At 40.2% G+C, this 14,712-nt stretch overlaps 1 protein-coding gene across 1 annotated transcript in view; it reads left to right on the top strand.

The window, feature by feature from the left end:
- The window catches only part of LOC135461416 (3'-5' exoribonuclease HELZ2-like), a 44,866-nt gene extending 34,355 nt beyond the window's left edge, over positions 1 to 10,511 (top strand). Inside the window, exons 22-28 of the mRNA XM_064738506.1 lie at positions 129 to 395; positions 857 to 1,245; positions 4,331 to 4,540; positions 5,311 to 5,532; positions 5,661 to 5,817; positions 8,999 to 9,166; positions 9,698 to 10,511. Coding sequence (XP_064594576.1) covers positions 129 to 395; positions 857 to 1,245; positions 4,331 to 4,540; positions 5,311 to 5,532; positions 5,661 to 5,817; positions 8,999 to 9,166; positions 9,698 to 9,819 — 1,535 coding nt within the window. The 3' untranslated portion in view covers positions 9,820 to 10,511. The remainder of the gene's footprint in view (positions 1 to 128; positions 396 to 856; positions 1,246 to 4,330; positions 4,541 to 5,310; positions 5,533 to 5,660; positions 5,818 to 8,998; positions 9,167 to 9,697) is intronic.
- Positions 10,512 to 14,712: the final 4,201 nt, after the last annotated feature.

Genomic DNA, 14,712 nt, shown 5'->3' with positions numbered 1-14,712 from the left:
TTGAAAGTTTATGTCATTCACTTCAGATTTGGTTTTAAATACTCTTTTTTTATCCACCCAGTTTCATTCCGCTCACTACAGGCTGAGATTCTTATCAAGCTTATACAAATAATTTTTTACATTTGTAGCGATTGTCTCGGACATCCCTAAACTGACGGCAATGCCTGTACCTGGATTACCTCCCCCTAACAAAGTACAGATGGCTGCAGTCACCCAAGCTCTAAGGCAACCCTTCAGCTTAATCCAGGGCCCTCCTGGCACAGGGAAGACCATGATGGGCACAAGACTGGCTTATTTGTTTGCTCATCGTAACAGATGTGTCAACACTGAATCAGACAAACGACCCCAGGTTCTCTACTGCGGCCCTTCAAATAAATCTGTGGATGTTGTTGCAGGTGAGGAGTAAGGCATCCTTCTAAATTCCAATCACAAAGGTTACTCAAGGCCTTTTTCCACCTGAAACTTTTTCTCATTTGATAAACAATTTACATTAACCAAAAACAGCAAAGTTGAAATGTTGACATGTATCTGTCTGGGACAGGAGAACTGAATCAGTGCTTATGCTCACCTTCTAGTTTCACAGAAATAAGCGGTTCCCTGAAAAAAATTAAGTTCATTTCGCTGTGCTGGCTCTCCACCAGTGTTTCCCGTGTTTGGTTTCTGTTTGTTTAGAGTTGACTTTCTGGTGTATTATGTAGCAGTTGAGATGTAGTGGTCTTGTGTGCCCTCCCAGGTTTCGTCTACCTGTAAAGCTTTACACATTTGTATAACTGAAATATTTTCAACTTTGATGATGTGGTGGATCAAGCAATAAAGGAAGGAAATACATTAAAAGTTCCCATTTTGACATTATCAGGTTACCTCAAAAAGCTGGGTTCCTCTTGTCCTAAGCTGGTCCGAGTGTACAGTGAGAACATAGAGCATAAAGAATTCCCACTGCCTCGGGACCCCATCCCCATTAGGAGGCAGTCAAGTGCGGCCTCGGCGTCTGCCGACCCAACACTGAAGGACATAGCTCTACACCACCTCATCAGACACCCGTCCAGTGGTTACTCCATACTGCTCCGAATGTATGATGAGCATTTTGCCAAATGTCCAGAGGATATCAGTGATGAGGAGGTGGAAGAATATCATCGGCTAGTGACACAGGCAGAGATTGCTGAGATCAAGTCTGCCGAGATCCTCCTCTGTACCTGCTCAGTGAGCTCCAGTCCCAGGATGACCTATGGCTCGAGTGTAAACCAGGCAAGTGACAGCGCAGGTTATGCATGTAAAGTGTCTCTCTCTTTAAGGGTGGAGAAGAGAGGTGCGTATTAGTTTGAAGTTTGTCTTTTTTAGTGTTCAGAAGATGCAGGATGTAGAAGGCAATGTGTGTTCATGATGTAGTCACTTGTATCATTGTTCTTAATAATAGCATTTTTGTTGTTGTTGTTGTTTACTACACTCATAGAAAGTTTTAGCGAGTTGATCCTCCTGTAGCAAGGTATGTGGCCATGATATTGTGAAATTATTTGACTACAGCTATTAGGGTCACTATTTCTGAAGATAGGAACCGTGTTGTGTTCAACCTTGCTTGGCTGCTTTGCCTCTGTTTTTCTTGCTCTACTTGTTGTCATTCTGTAACCAGTTAGTTCGGGAACAGTAGATCCAGAGTCAATCCTGGATCAGGTCACACCTTAGACCTTAAAAGAGGGAGTTGTAACCTCAGTGACAGTGATGTGCAACGACTGGCTGACCTGTATCAATATAATGGCCCGGGTGGGCGGCCTACTTGCCTTCGGTAAGGCGTCTCTGTGAAGTCGTGCTAGATAAAAGGGAGGTGGAAATCCGTCCTACAGCAAGGAGGCATATTACATGCACTCTAAGGACTCCTTCATTTCCACATGACTGAAAAAATTGTTAAGTACGATGTTAAACCCCAAGCTCTCACTCACTCAACCCAACAAATGTTCAGTGAAACTTGATTTTGACATGGCTTCAACACATCGCCATTATCGAGAGAAGTTTGACATCACGCTTACTCTAGCTTTTTAACGCCAGAGGTACTTTCATGTTGTCAGCTAGGCAGTATATTACAGAAAAAAATGGTGGATGTAGGTGAAGAAAGCCCAAGTGACCAACCATTTATAATATACGTGTAGATGCTTTCCTGAAAGTAAACACATTAACGCAAGGATATTTCTTCCACCACTTCAACTGGTACAGTCTTACATATGAATTGAATCTAATATAACTATTATATTAGCCTCATGTATGAACGTCTGCCAGCAACTTGAATGTGGTTGTTTTCCCACTAATATTCTTTAGTTGGCCAGAACCAAGTAAAACTCTCGATCAGATAAATAAATGAAAACGGTGTTGGTACATTATGACTACTACAATTTACAAGGATCGCCAGTTTAGTATCTGCAGATTCGCCTTGGGTGTTAATTTCTGTTACAATGTACAGTAGGATGTACAGCCACTGTGGAATTTCAAATCGCCTGCAGATGCAATAGGGGTTATGGGCTCGGGAGGGGTTATGTCTGTGACTTTATCCCCTAATGGATATTTACAACATCATTTACAAAAATAGTATTGTTTAATGGTAGGATTCATGCTAATTTTAAAACTGTGGAAACAAATCTAAACCCAATTCAGGCTTATGACACAGGTGAGCACATTCAGTTGTCGATTGATGGGTAGTTGTGTTTCACTGTTAACAGGGTCGCTATTTTATGCATTAAATAGATATTTTGGGGAGTGCTTCTGGGGCAAAATATATCAGGTGGGCGTTAAAAAAATGGGCCGTACTTTGATGCTGCATTGCTCCATTATGCTTTGTTGAAACCTATTCAAACTTAAGACATTCAAATGACATGATTTTGTTAAGAGACTGATCGATTTTCAAGGTCATAGCTTGAGTAGTCTGTACACAGGGTAAAAATGAAAACATATTCTCAAAAACGCACTTCCAAGTGACATACATTGCATCACCTATCAGGTGTCATGAGTAGAGCGTGCGCTGCACCTGTGTGACACGCATCAAGGACTGCTGGAAAAAAAATTACTCTTAAGGAGATTCGGGACTTAATCAGTTCATGGAAGAAACGTTTGCGAGCCATCCACCAAGAAGATGGTGGTAAAATGAGGTAGAACATCATTTTGAAATGTCCGGAACATGCGTTTTTGACTCTATTTTGATTTTGGTCCTTTGAACAGAAATCTTAAAGGATGAAATTGAAAATTGGCCTGTATACTTAGGACAATGGCTTTTGAGTGTGTAAATTTTTAGAAGCTGACATAAGAGGGTTTCGGAAATATTGAGTGTCAAAGTACGGCCCATTTTTTTATGCCCACCGATATTTGCCTGTATGATGTCTGATTTAAGTAAACTTTTAAGTCACAGGGTAAAGCACATGCCGATCTAATGTCAAGCATGGATCGTCAGAGTGGAGAGGTAGCATGGGTATTCTTATACCAAAAGTATGGTATAAGTAGTATCGCTGTGCTCATTTCCCTTTAAATCAGTTTTAGAGAGATGCAATTGCGTGGTTACTTTTTTGGGTCAAGAATTGTATCAACCATTTTATCCAAAGTTCAGTGGTTGTGGATTGTAAGATCAGCTTTTGTTGACCTAATTATAGTGGACGTCAGAGAAAGCACCTCTTCTCAAACACCACATGCTTTTTTTTTAAAGAAATTAAAAGAGAAAAAAAAACATACCTAGTCTGTAAGATAGACAGATGTGACTAATTGAAATTCTTTAGTTATGTCAGTTGTGATAAATTTTGTGAAAAATTATTACTTCAGAAAATTTAATAAATGAAGGCTATAATATGTCTTCAAGTTTCAATAAATCTTTGGCATCCCTACAGAATTTCTCATTGACTGCATGTATTTATCTACAGACTGCCTGCTTACACTAAAATGAATGATATACATATATTTGTATATGTTGAATAACTTACTCAAAACTTGCCGGATAGGAAGATTGCGGTTTGGGGTGTGACAGTATGATACCGTCCGACATAATTAACGACGTATATATCACAGAAATCTGAACCACAATAATCTTTGAGAATAATCACGAGAATATATCAGTTGCTGATTCGTTGGAAAGGTGAGATAGTTCTGTGTAATTAGCTAACATTAATGTTTGATTGGATAAAACTCCGTAAGATTCACTATGGCAATTATGTCAGTATATTTTCCCTCTTATTTGGTGAAATCACTTCAGAAAAATAAAGTATGATACTTTTTAGAAAGCTTGAGCCATCCTGCTTTCCATTGAAATATGTTTTATTCAGGTGCTGTCTTCTTTACCTTGGTTGAATATTTTCCAATACAGGTGATCATTGATGAGTGTGGGATGTGTACTGAACCTGACAGTATGATCCCAATTGTCAACAGGCATCCCAGTCAAGTCGTCCTCATTGGTGACCACAAACAGTTACGGCCAATCGTCGCTTCCCAGCAAGCAAGGGATCTTGGCTTGGAGACTTCGCTATTTGAACGTTACGCCCAGAAAGCCGTCATGTTGACCTATCAGTACCGTATGGTGGGTTTCTCTTCTGACCTTGAATCATCTCTCAGACGTACAGTTATGTTCAATAAGGAAAGCAGAGGGCTAGTTTTATTTCATGATGATAACTGTGTCCACTATTCAAGAAAGTCATACGATTGGTTATCAGAACCAAGCACTTGGTCACACTTTCATGAATAACACATATATTGTAGAATAATTAAGAAGAAATCTCTGGCAGATGATTTGGCTTTTCAGTGAAAAACTGATATACTTATTCATTTCTGAAATTTTTGTGCATTATAAATTTGTGTTATAAATTTTACTCATGGTCAAATGAATTAGAATGAAATTTTTGTCAGATGTGTTTCTTGAGCTTCAGTCTAAATTTGCGAAATGATTAGATGTTTTCATAGTGGGCTGACATCTATTAGTCAGCTGTTTTTCCATATCTTTTCATAAAACACTCTGTCTCTAGAATGCTTGTAGTGAGGTGTGCCAATTGTATTTGTACCTCATGTACATTTAGGCATTATTATTTTCAGTGACCCTGACCAATTTTTTCAAGGTTATTGAGTTCATTAAAGTTTGATTGTGTGACAGGTTTGTTAACACAAGTCTTCAAGATATTTTGACCAAACTTATACCACAAAACACCTAATGTGGAAAAACATATGGGCTTGTTTTTCATTCAGCTTCACCCAGTTTTTCAAGGTCATTGGGCTGTGCTTCTGTTACTTTTATAATACACACTAAATGTACCTCTTGCAACTTATGACCACCGGGGTATGTTTTTCTTCTTTCAGCACAAGGGCGTAGCCCAGTTTCCTTCTAATCACTTCTATGAGGGTAAGCTGATGTGTGGCACTCTTGCTCAAACCTATCCAGCACAACTGAACATCTGGCCCAATGGCAGAGGAAGTCCGATTGTGTTCTGCCATGTGAAAGGGGTGGAGGAGACCCTCACAGTGAGCACAGAGGAAGGGAATGAGCAGTCCAAGAGTAACCAGAAGGAGGCTTATTTAGCGGTAAGTCTATGTAGATGTATTCTGATCTACTGATGGACAGTGACGCAGCATCATAATTCAGTGTTACTTGTATCCGAGTATGGTGTACCTGTGATTGTTTGTAAACCCATGTGATTGTTTTTGTCCAGGTGCACATCGTATCTGCCCTTGTTAGACACTTCTCAGTGAAGGAGACAAGTGTAAAGGTGCTGTCACAGTACAAGGCTCAGTGTGGGGCCATCCAGAGAGAGCTGACCAAACAGGGGCTTGACAACGCCTTGGTTGACACCGTCATCTCCAGTCAAGGTATATACATGCACAACGAGAATCCTTTATACATCTTTCTTATACCATTTGATATTTCTGAACCCTTTTTTGATCCCCAGAAACAAAAATGTCATCACTTTGTCGATCCATGTCTACAGTGTGGAAAACAATGAAAAGTGAACTTGAAAAGTCCTTTGAAAGTACCGGTACTTCAAACATAAAAGAATTACCATAGTGCTGTTGCCAGGTATTGATCTCTTACATTTTACCTTGAGTAGGTCTGTTGCATTGCGTATGGTATAACACACAAATCTTGTATGTAACTGAACTTACGCCATTCAATACCAAATTCATATCTCCAAGACAGAAATCTTCCAGAACAACGAAATTTGGAGGCCACTGTTGTAACAAGATTCTTATTTTCCTCCTGGTAACATGAACAACAGGTATTCACTGTTTCTTAAATTTTGGTGTGTAGAAACAGCAGAATTGTAGACCTGCAGTTCTGCTTTTGAGCTGACCTGTATAAAGTACAGCAGTAGTTAATCCCCCGAGTGTCTGGGTCCAATAACCTTAAAAAGTGTTGCATGCTTTGAGCTCAGGTTATGCATTCGTGTACAGCACAATAACACGAAGAAGAGTGGGATGTTCCATTTTTGATGCGGTGCATGTAAATTACATATACGTCAATGATGACTTAGTCTCCTGTTTACCAAGATCATAGTTAAGATAAATGTATTAGAATGCATGTTATGGCAAATCTTTTAGTGCTTTATGCATTAAGCTGAAGGTTTGCATTCACGTATCTCCTTTGTCTGAGCTCTTTGGTAGACATTGTAATAAATTCAAAGTTTACCGCTTGGTCAGTTTGTCCCAGAAGTATTGCTGAAGTTTTATCGGTCTGCACATTACAAAGCCATTTCTCCGTTGTGTGTCAACAGGGAGTGAGTGGGATTATGTGATTCTGTCCACGTGAGGACTCTGCCCCCTGATGAGATTGTCGTTACTGGTATAGTTCTCAGTATGCTCTCTATGCTTGTGTTCTGCTGTATTTCCATAGGGAGTGAGTGGGATTATGTGATTCTGTCCATGGTGAGGACTCTGCCCCCTGATGAGATTGTCGTTACTTGTATAGTTCTCCGTATGCTCTCCATGCTTGTGTTCTGCTGTATTTCCACAGGGAGTGAGTGGGATTATGTGATTCTGTCCACGGTTAGGACTCTGCCCCCTGATGAGATTGTCGTTACTGGTATAGTTCTCTGTATGCTCTCCATGCTTGTGTTCTGCTGTATTTCCACAGGGAGTGAGTGGGATTATGTGATTCTGTCCACAGTTAGGACTCTGCCCCCTGATGAGATTGTCGTTACTGGTATAGTTCTCCGTATGCTCTCCATGCTTGTGTTCTGCTGTATTTCCACAGGGAGTGAGTGGGATTATGTGATTCTGTCCACGGTTAGGACTCTGTCCCCTGATGAGATTGTCGTTACTGGTATAGTTCTCTGTATGCTCTCCATGCTTGTGTTCTGCTGTATTTCCACAGGGAGTGAGTGGGATTATGTGATTCTGTCCACGGTTAGGACTCTGCCCCCTGATGAGATTGTCGTTACTGGTATAGTTCTCCGTATGCTCTCCATGCTTGTGTTCTGCTGTATTTCCACAGGGAGTGAGTGGGATTATGTGATTCTGTCCACGGTTAGGACTCTGTCCCCTGATGAGATTGTCGTTACTGGTATAGTTCTCTGTATGCTCTCCATGCTTGTGTTCTGCTGTATTTCCACAGGGAGTGAGTGGGATTATGTGATTCTGTCCACGGTGAGGACTCTGCCCCCTGATGAGATTGTCGTTACTGGTATAGTTCTCAGTATGCTCTCCATGCTTGTGTTCTGCTGTATTTCCACAGGGAGTGAGTGGGATTATGTGATTCTGTCCACGGTGAGGACTTTGCCCCCTGATGAGATTGTCGTTACTGGTATAGTTCTCCGTATGCTCTCCATGCTTGTGTTCTGCTGTATTTCCACAGGGAGTGAGTGGGATTATGTGATTCTGTCCACGGTGAGGACTTTGCCCCCTGATGAGATTGTCGTTACTGGTATAGTTCTCCGTATGCTCTCCATGCTTGTGTTCTGCTATATTTCCACAGGGAGTGAGTGGGATTATGTGATTCTGTCCACGGTTAGGACTCTGCCCCCTGATGAGATTGTCGTTACTGGTATAGTTCTCAGTATGCTCTCCATGCTTGTGTTCTGCTGTATTTCCACAGGGAGTGAGTGGGATTATGTGATTCTGTCCACGGTGAGGACTCTGCCCCCTGATGAGATTGTCGTTACTGGTATAGTTCTCTGTATGCTCTCCATGCTTGTGTTCTGCTGTATTTCCACAGGGAGTGAGTGGGATTATGTGATTCTGTCCACGGTGAGGACTCTGCCCCCTGATGAGATTGTCGTTACTGGTATAGTTCTCCGTATGCTCTCCATGCTTGTGTTCTGCTGTATTTCCACAGGGAGTGAGTGGGATTATGTGATTCTGTCCACGGTGAGGACTCTGTCCCCTGATGAGATTGTCGTTACTGGTATAGTTCTCTGTATGCTCTCCATGCTTGTGTTCTGCTGTATTTCCACAGGGAGTGAGTGGGATTATGTGATTCTGTCCACGGTGAGGACTCTGCCCCCTGATGAGATTGTCGTTACTGGTATAGTTCTCAGTATGCTCTCCATGCTTGTGTTCTGCTGTATTTCCACAGGGAGTGAGTGGGATTATGTGATTCTGTCCACGGTGAGGACTCTGCCCCCTGATGAGATTGTCGTTACTGGTATAGTTCTCAGTATGCTCTCCATGCTTGTGTTCTGCTGTATTTCCACAGGGAGTGAGTGGGATTATGTGATTCTGTCCACGGTGAGGACTCTGCCCCCTGATGAGATTGTCGTTACTGGTATAGTTCTCTGTATGCTCTCCATGCTTGTGTTCTGCTATATTTCCACAGGGAGTGAGTGGGATTATGTGATTCTGTCCACGGTTAGGACTCTGCCCCCTGATGAGATTGTCGTTACTGGTATAGTTCTCAGTATGCTCTCCATGCTTGTGTTCTGCTGTGTTTCCACAGGGAGTGAGTGGGATTATGTGATTCTGTCCACGGTGAGGACTCTGCCCCCTGATGAGATTGTCGTTACTGGTATAGTTCTCTGTATGCTCTCCATGCTTGTGTTCTGCTGTATTTCCACAGGGAGTGAGTGGGATTATGTGATTCTGTCCACGGTTAGGACTCTGCCCCCTGATGAGATTGAGCCCAGGCCTACAGAGGGATGGAAACGCCGCCATCTTGGTTTCATCACAGACGATCATCAGATCAACGTAGCCATTACCAGGGCCAAGAAAGGGCTGTTTATTATTGGTAAGCATTTGTTCTGCATGTATACAGATGACTGTATCATGATACAGAATTATTATCTCAAAGTAATTGGTATGGCAAACTTCTGAATAAAGTCTGGTCATCCTTCACTCGAGGCAAGTTCTTTAAATACGTGTCATTACCCCGAGGCCTACCAGTACACAAATCTCCTAATGCTTCACAGCAAACCAGGTGTGAATTCCGGAAGGAATCTGGGCATTGCAAGAAAGTTAACTTTGTCAGCTAAGTCTCTTCACAGCAATGACAGAAGAGAGTGTAATATAGTATGGAAACCAGTACATCTTCATCAGTTAGTCCAAGAAAAAGAAAATCTATGGACAAAAGTCAAGATACACCCAGATTCTACGCCTAACTGAACTGACTGACTTATGGTAAAACAATGTTTAGATTTTAAAAAAGCCGTTTAGCTTTTAACATTTGATTTCCAGCATGTAGTGTTGGATTTTGAGCTTCTGAAAAGTGTCTAATGGTTATAGGCAGAAAGTAACTTACACATGTTTCTTTTAATATCAGGAGACAAGGAACTCCTGGAATGCGACAGCATGTGGAAAAAACTGATTGCTCACTACAGAAAGACAAAGAAGCTGGTAGAAGAGACAGAACTTAGAGCTCTTCTCAGTAGACAAGGGAGATAATTTCACAGAACCGGAATTACAAAACAGTGCTGGATGTAGGACGTCCACATGCTTAACATGCTTATGTTCATTTGTATCTGAAGCAGTAAGTTGATGTTTTTACCTATTACATGTATTTCTGTTGTAGCTGTGAAATTTTAACTTCTTTGTATCAAACTACAAAGTTTTCTGTATATACATGTTTTTGGTGACTTGTAACTTTGCGATTTTCGAAGTGTTAATATTTTTTCTCCTGGAAATACTTATCTCTTTTACCAGTGCATCATGGAGTTTTTAAAAAAGTTCTCTTATGTTACTGACCAGTGGTCTTAGGGAAGCAAATGTACACAGTATGGTATGGCTTTGACACGATAGGTATATATTATGTACAATAATCATATGATTTTTTGCTTTCTGCAGAGAACTATTTTAAGAACAATGTACTGATAAACATACACTAATGACCAAATATATTTTTTAGAGCTGAAAGGTGTTTTATTGCTTTGCAGTGGTGTGGATGTAGCGTTGTGTATAACGTAAAACATAAATCTATAAAATTGTTTTAAAACAGAGTTAAATATCAGTTACTTCTTACGGCTTGTGAGGAAAAGATTTTATTACAGTAAATAACATATTTCATTTGTAATGGTATTATGATGTATTGTTTATTACCAGCCCTTTATCCAAACATTAAATGGGGTTATACATAGTAAATTTTCCTTATTTTAACACAAGTGCTATAGGATCTTGTTACATTTGGGATGTCTGATCTTTGGACAGGATCATTTTAGCTACACATTGTATAATGGTTTCTGATTTGGGTAACAGACCTGTTTAATATACACAGTCTTGTTTGGAACCCTGGGATTGCCCCACACGTACATGTATATAGTAGAAGTAAAGTTTTGTGTAAATGCAGAGAAGCTGGATCTACATATTTTACATGTTGTTTATTATTGTGTGGCTTCGGAATACTTTGTGGTTTGTCTAAAAGATGTGCTTTTTGTTTGTCAGTCAAGTGCATTAGTTGATTGTTCATTTGATGTGGGACCAATCCGTGCATACATTCTGTGATAACTCCTATGAATTCCATGTTACTGCTGAGTACAAGAGACACGACATGTCTACTGATGTATACTGGAGGAGAAGGGCAGTTTTATGCATGTAAATATAATGCTGAATCAGGGATCAGCAGTGCAACAGGAATAATCTTTGTTCTCTGTGGAATGCCATGCCTCTGTACCTATGAAATCCAGACAAAACTGGTTCCATGACAAAACTTGAGGCCAATGTGTGATATTCACCTTGGAAGTGATATCCACCATGAATAATTTGAACATTATTAAATTTTTTTTATTTTATTCATTTTCATTCTTTTTTGTTAATTTTAAAAGTATACATGTTTTGAGGCTTAGCATTGGAACTTCGTGTTTTACAAATGACTTGACTGTGGCTCAATAATTTTTCTTTGACATCACATGTCTTCATCTTTCAGTTATCCAAGAATAAATTCATATGTTAGATTATGTTAGAATGACCTTTCATTGAAAAATTGACTGTCACATTTTGTCAACACTGGTAAATTCTGTAATGGTGTTTAACCTCTGTATGATGTATCATATTGTACTAATATATGTGACTTTACCTTGTCTTATTTTTTTCCCCAAAGAGTTATCTACTTTCTGATAACATTTTCATGACGAATTTTTTAAACATGTATCGATCGTTTTGAAGAAAATTTAATGAATGTATTAAAGGTTTTGATTGATATAAATATTACAGGAGTTTTACCTTTAAGTTTGTTTAGTCTGACTTCATTGTGTTTTGGATTGTTGTTTTTGAGGACAACTTAAGGCGAAAATTAGGATTTGATGTTTACTGAATTATAATGGGACTGGACTAGTTGAATGTTTATTAATATATTGGTAAAATATGGAGACATTAGTTGGGTGTTTTGTCTTCAAAATAAAAGAAAAAGATCAGCTCCGAAGAAGCCTCTAAAGCATGCTTAAAGCAGATCGTTAACCCTTGAACCAGTCGTAGAAGGGCTACTTGAAATCTGGGAATCTCCTAGAGAACTGTTTTCTAGCAAACCTACGAAAGCCTTAACCTAAAGGCTTATCAGTGGCAGAGTACTGACGCAAGGCAGGGTTACATTTTATGAAGTTTCTCTCATCAGCTGGTACACCACTGGTACACTTTATGTGTGACAAACTACGATTATACAAGTGACGAAAGAATCCATGGTGGATGGAACTGGAGATGTGCAGGAAGTTGATGTTACAATTGTTGCTGATCAGTTGGTTCGATCAGCTGTCATGTTGGTTATTTATTTAATTGGTGTTTTACGCCGTACTCAAGAATATTTCACTAATACGACGGCGGCCAGCATTATGGTGGGAGGAAACCAGGCAGAGCCCAGGGAAAACCCACGACTATCCGCAGGTTGGCGTAAGACCTTCCCACGTACGGTTGGAGAGGAAGCCAGCATGAGCTGGACTTGAACTCACAGCGACAGCATTGGTGAGAGACTCTTGGGTCATTACGCTGCGCTAGCCAACTGAGCCACGGGTCTGTCATGTTGGTGGTGCCACAAACACATCGACTACATGTAGCTGAAACCGCATGAAAAAGTGTCTCAAGCTACCATACAACATCTGTTTATGGGTTTAGAAAGTTCTATCTCCCACCATAAAGCTGGCCGCCGTCGTAGAAGTGAAATATCCCTGAGTCCGGAGTAAAACACTAGTCAAATAAATAAGTAAGTGGACAATAGCATGCTGTTTTAATTTCCTATAGTTAAATTTTCAAAACTCCCAAAGCTGACCGTGCATCTTAATAAATCAGCATCGATGTGTTGCTGAACGTCTGTTTCAAACATTGTCATATCGCTCACAGCTTCTTGCTGAAGTAAATACGCTGAAACACATTCGTGAAGACTGCTTAGAAGCTGCGGGCAGATATTGTTGTTGTTGTAGCTATTGATACAGGACTAGGTTTCTGGTGTGTGTGTGTGTTTTTTTCTTTGTCCACCGGTCTTAACCCTCCTTATAAATATTTATACGTACAATGTAAAAGTCACTTTCAAGGAGAAATAATGAAGTCATCAACATTTCCAAAGTCAATCACGGTGATGTGGACGGTATCCACTTACTTGCTTGGTTGTTTATATAATGCCATTCATCCTACAGAATTTTTCACTAGCGCTTAAAATCCCAAATTAGACGTTAAGATATTGGACAGGTGCACAACTGGTCTTCAACGAACGCAAGGCTACGCAAACGGCCCTTGACCTCTTATTGTGACTTAACGAACAATGAGAGTAGCCTGGGCCAGTTTCATGAAGCTCACTTAGCTAAGTAAGCCCTAAAATACCATGGCAACGTGTGTTGCAGAGATATGAAGTGTACTTAGGCCCCTATGTAAAGGCTACTTAACACTAAGTTTGCTTCATGAAATTGACCTCTAGAAATCCTGTACCCAAGGCCGGAATTGAAGCGGCACCTCGTGTAGAGTGACGGTTGTGAGCATTGGATGACTTAACAATTGATCATATAGGCATGGGAATTTTCAGCTTAAAGACACATTTAAGATTATTTTGTCAGAATTTAGAAAACGGAAAACCATTCAGCTTTGTATAATAATGATTTATGTGCACTGTTTGAGGCATGTATCAGATTTTTGGAATTGAATTTCTGGAATTTATGTGAAAGTGCTGAACGTTGGCAATGAAACCGATAGACCAAAAAAACACGACCATTACCTATCAGCTTTGTCTCCTGTCAGCTTGGCCGCCACCTAAACATACTGCCGGTGACAATCAAGCTTACGAATGCATTTACATGTATAGCTATATTGTGCGGCACAAGCTTATAGGTTGTGACCACCAAGCTGTTGAATTTACAGACATTAGCAGCATCAGTTAAGCACATCACGGATGTATACTGTAGTTTACCATATTAAACTGTAGTTCATTTTTACGACGGTACCATTGTATACAGTAAGGGGGGATGTAACCATCAGTATTTGGCCTTGTACAACTGAAATCTGCCCGGTGGGCGTGGAGAAGATGATTCACAGATATATGCCGTTGGGTCTTACACGCTTCATGAATAATTTGGAGACATATCACCCTTTCAAGATACAACCTGGATTTAAGGAGAGGAAATGCTTGTGATCGCAACTCTCCTACAGCTTTCAGCCGATTCACCTGAAACTTGACAGATGTTGTTACGACCCAAACTGCCTGTATTATAAAGAGATGGCTTTTTCGAAATACACGACAGTTTAGCCGCACAAAAAAGTAACCAAAACCAGCAGATTTTATTTTACAACAATTTATTAGCTTAACAAGAACAGATAATAAGACTTATACAAATACTAAAGTACTTAAGTTTAACAAGAAAGGATAGCAGTATCTATACAAATACTAAAGTACTTACGGTGTCAAGTCCAAACAGACGCATATATTCCACAATATATACCACACAGGCATAAATGCTCAGAGGCAAATTCACAAGAGGGAAAATCCACAGTATAACTGAGTGTATGACGAAATATACACAAAATTCCACAGACAGGGTCCGTGTACTAATAAGCACTGTGTATACAAGAGCACAAATTAAACATACAAGTTCAGACTGAACAAATGCTCTGTGGAGATAGGATCTAACAAAGCCAGAGGCTATAGAGACACCAAAATTCAGCACAAAAGGCCTACTAAAGTAATACACAGCAAAAGCATCCAAGCTCTCAATAATTCTCCTTTCTCCGTTCTTTGTTCTCTCCCGTCTTATATAGCCTGGTGGAATTGTCCAGAATAAGAAAATTCCTGAACACTTGATGTAAACAAACAGGAACCGAACTGAGCGCATTCTGGAATATTCTAAGGTAGAGGCAGACAGCACTCCCTGA

Source organism: Liolophura sinensis, chromosome 1 (assembly GCF_032854445.1).
Source record: "Liolophura sinensis isolate JHLJ2023 chromosome 1, CUHK_Ljap_v2, whole genome shotgun sequence".
Classification (NCBI taxonomy): domain Eukaryota; kingdom Metazoa; phylum Mollusca; class Polyplacophora; order Chitonida; family Chitonidae; genus Liolophura; species Liolophura sinensis.
The sequence above is the reverse complement of the archived record's forward strand: the minus strand, read 5'-3'. Positions and strand labels throughout refer to the sequence as shown.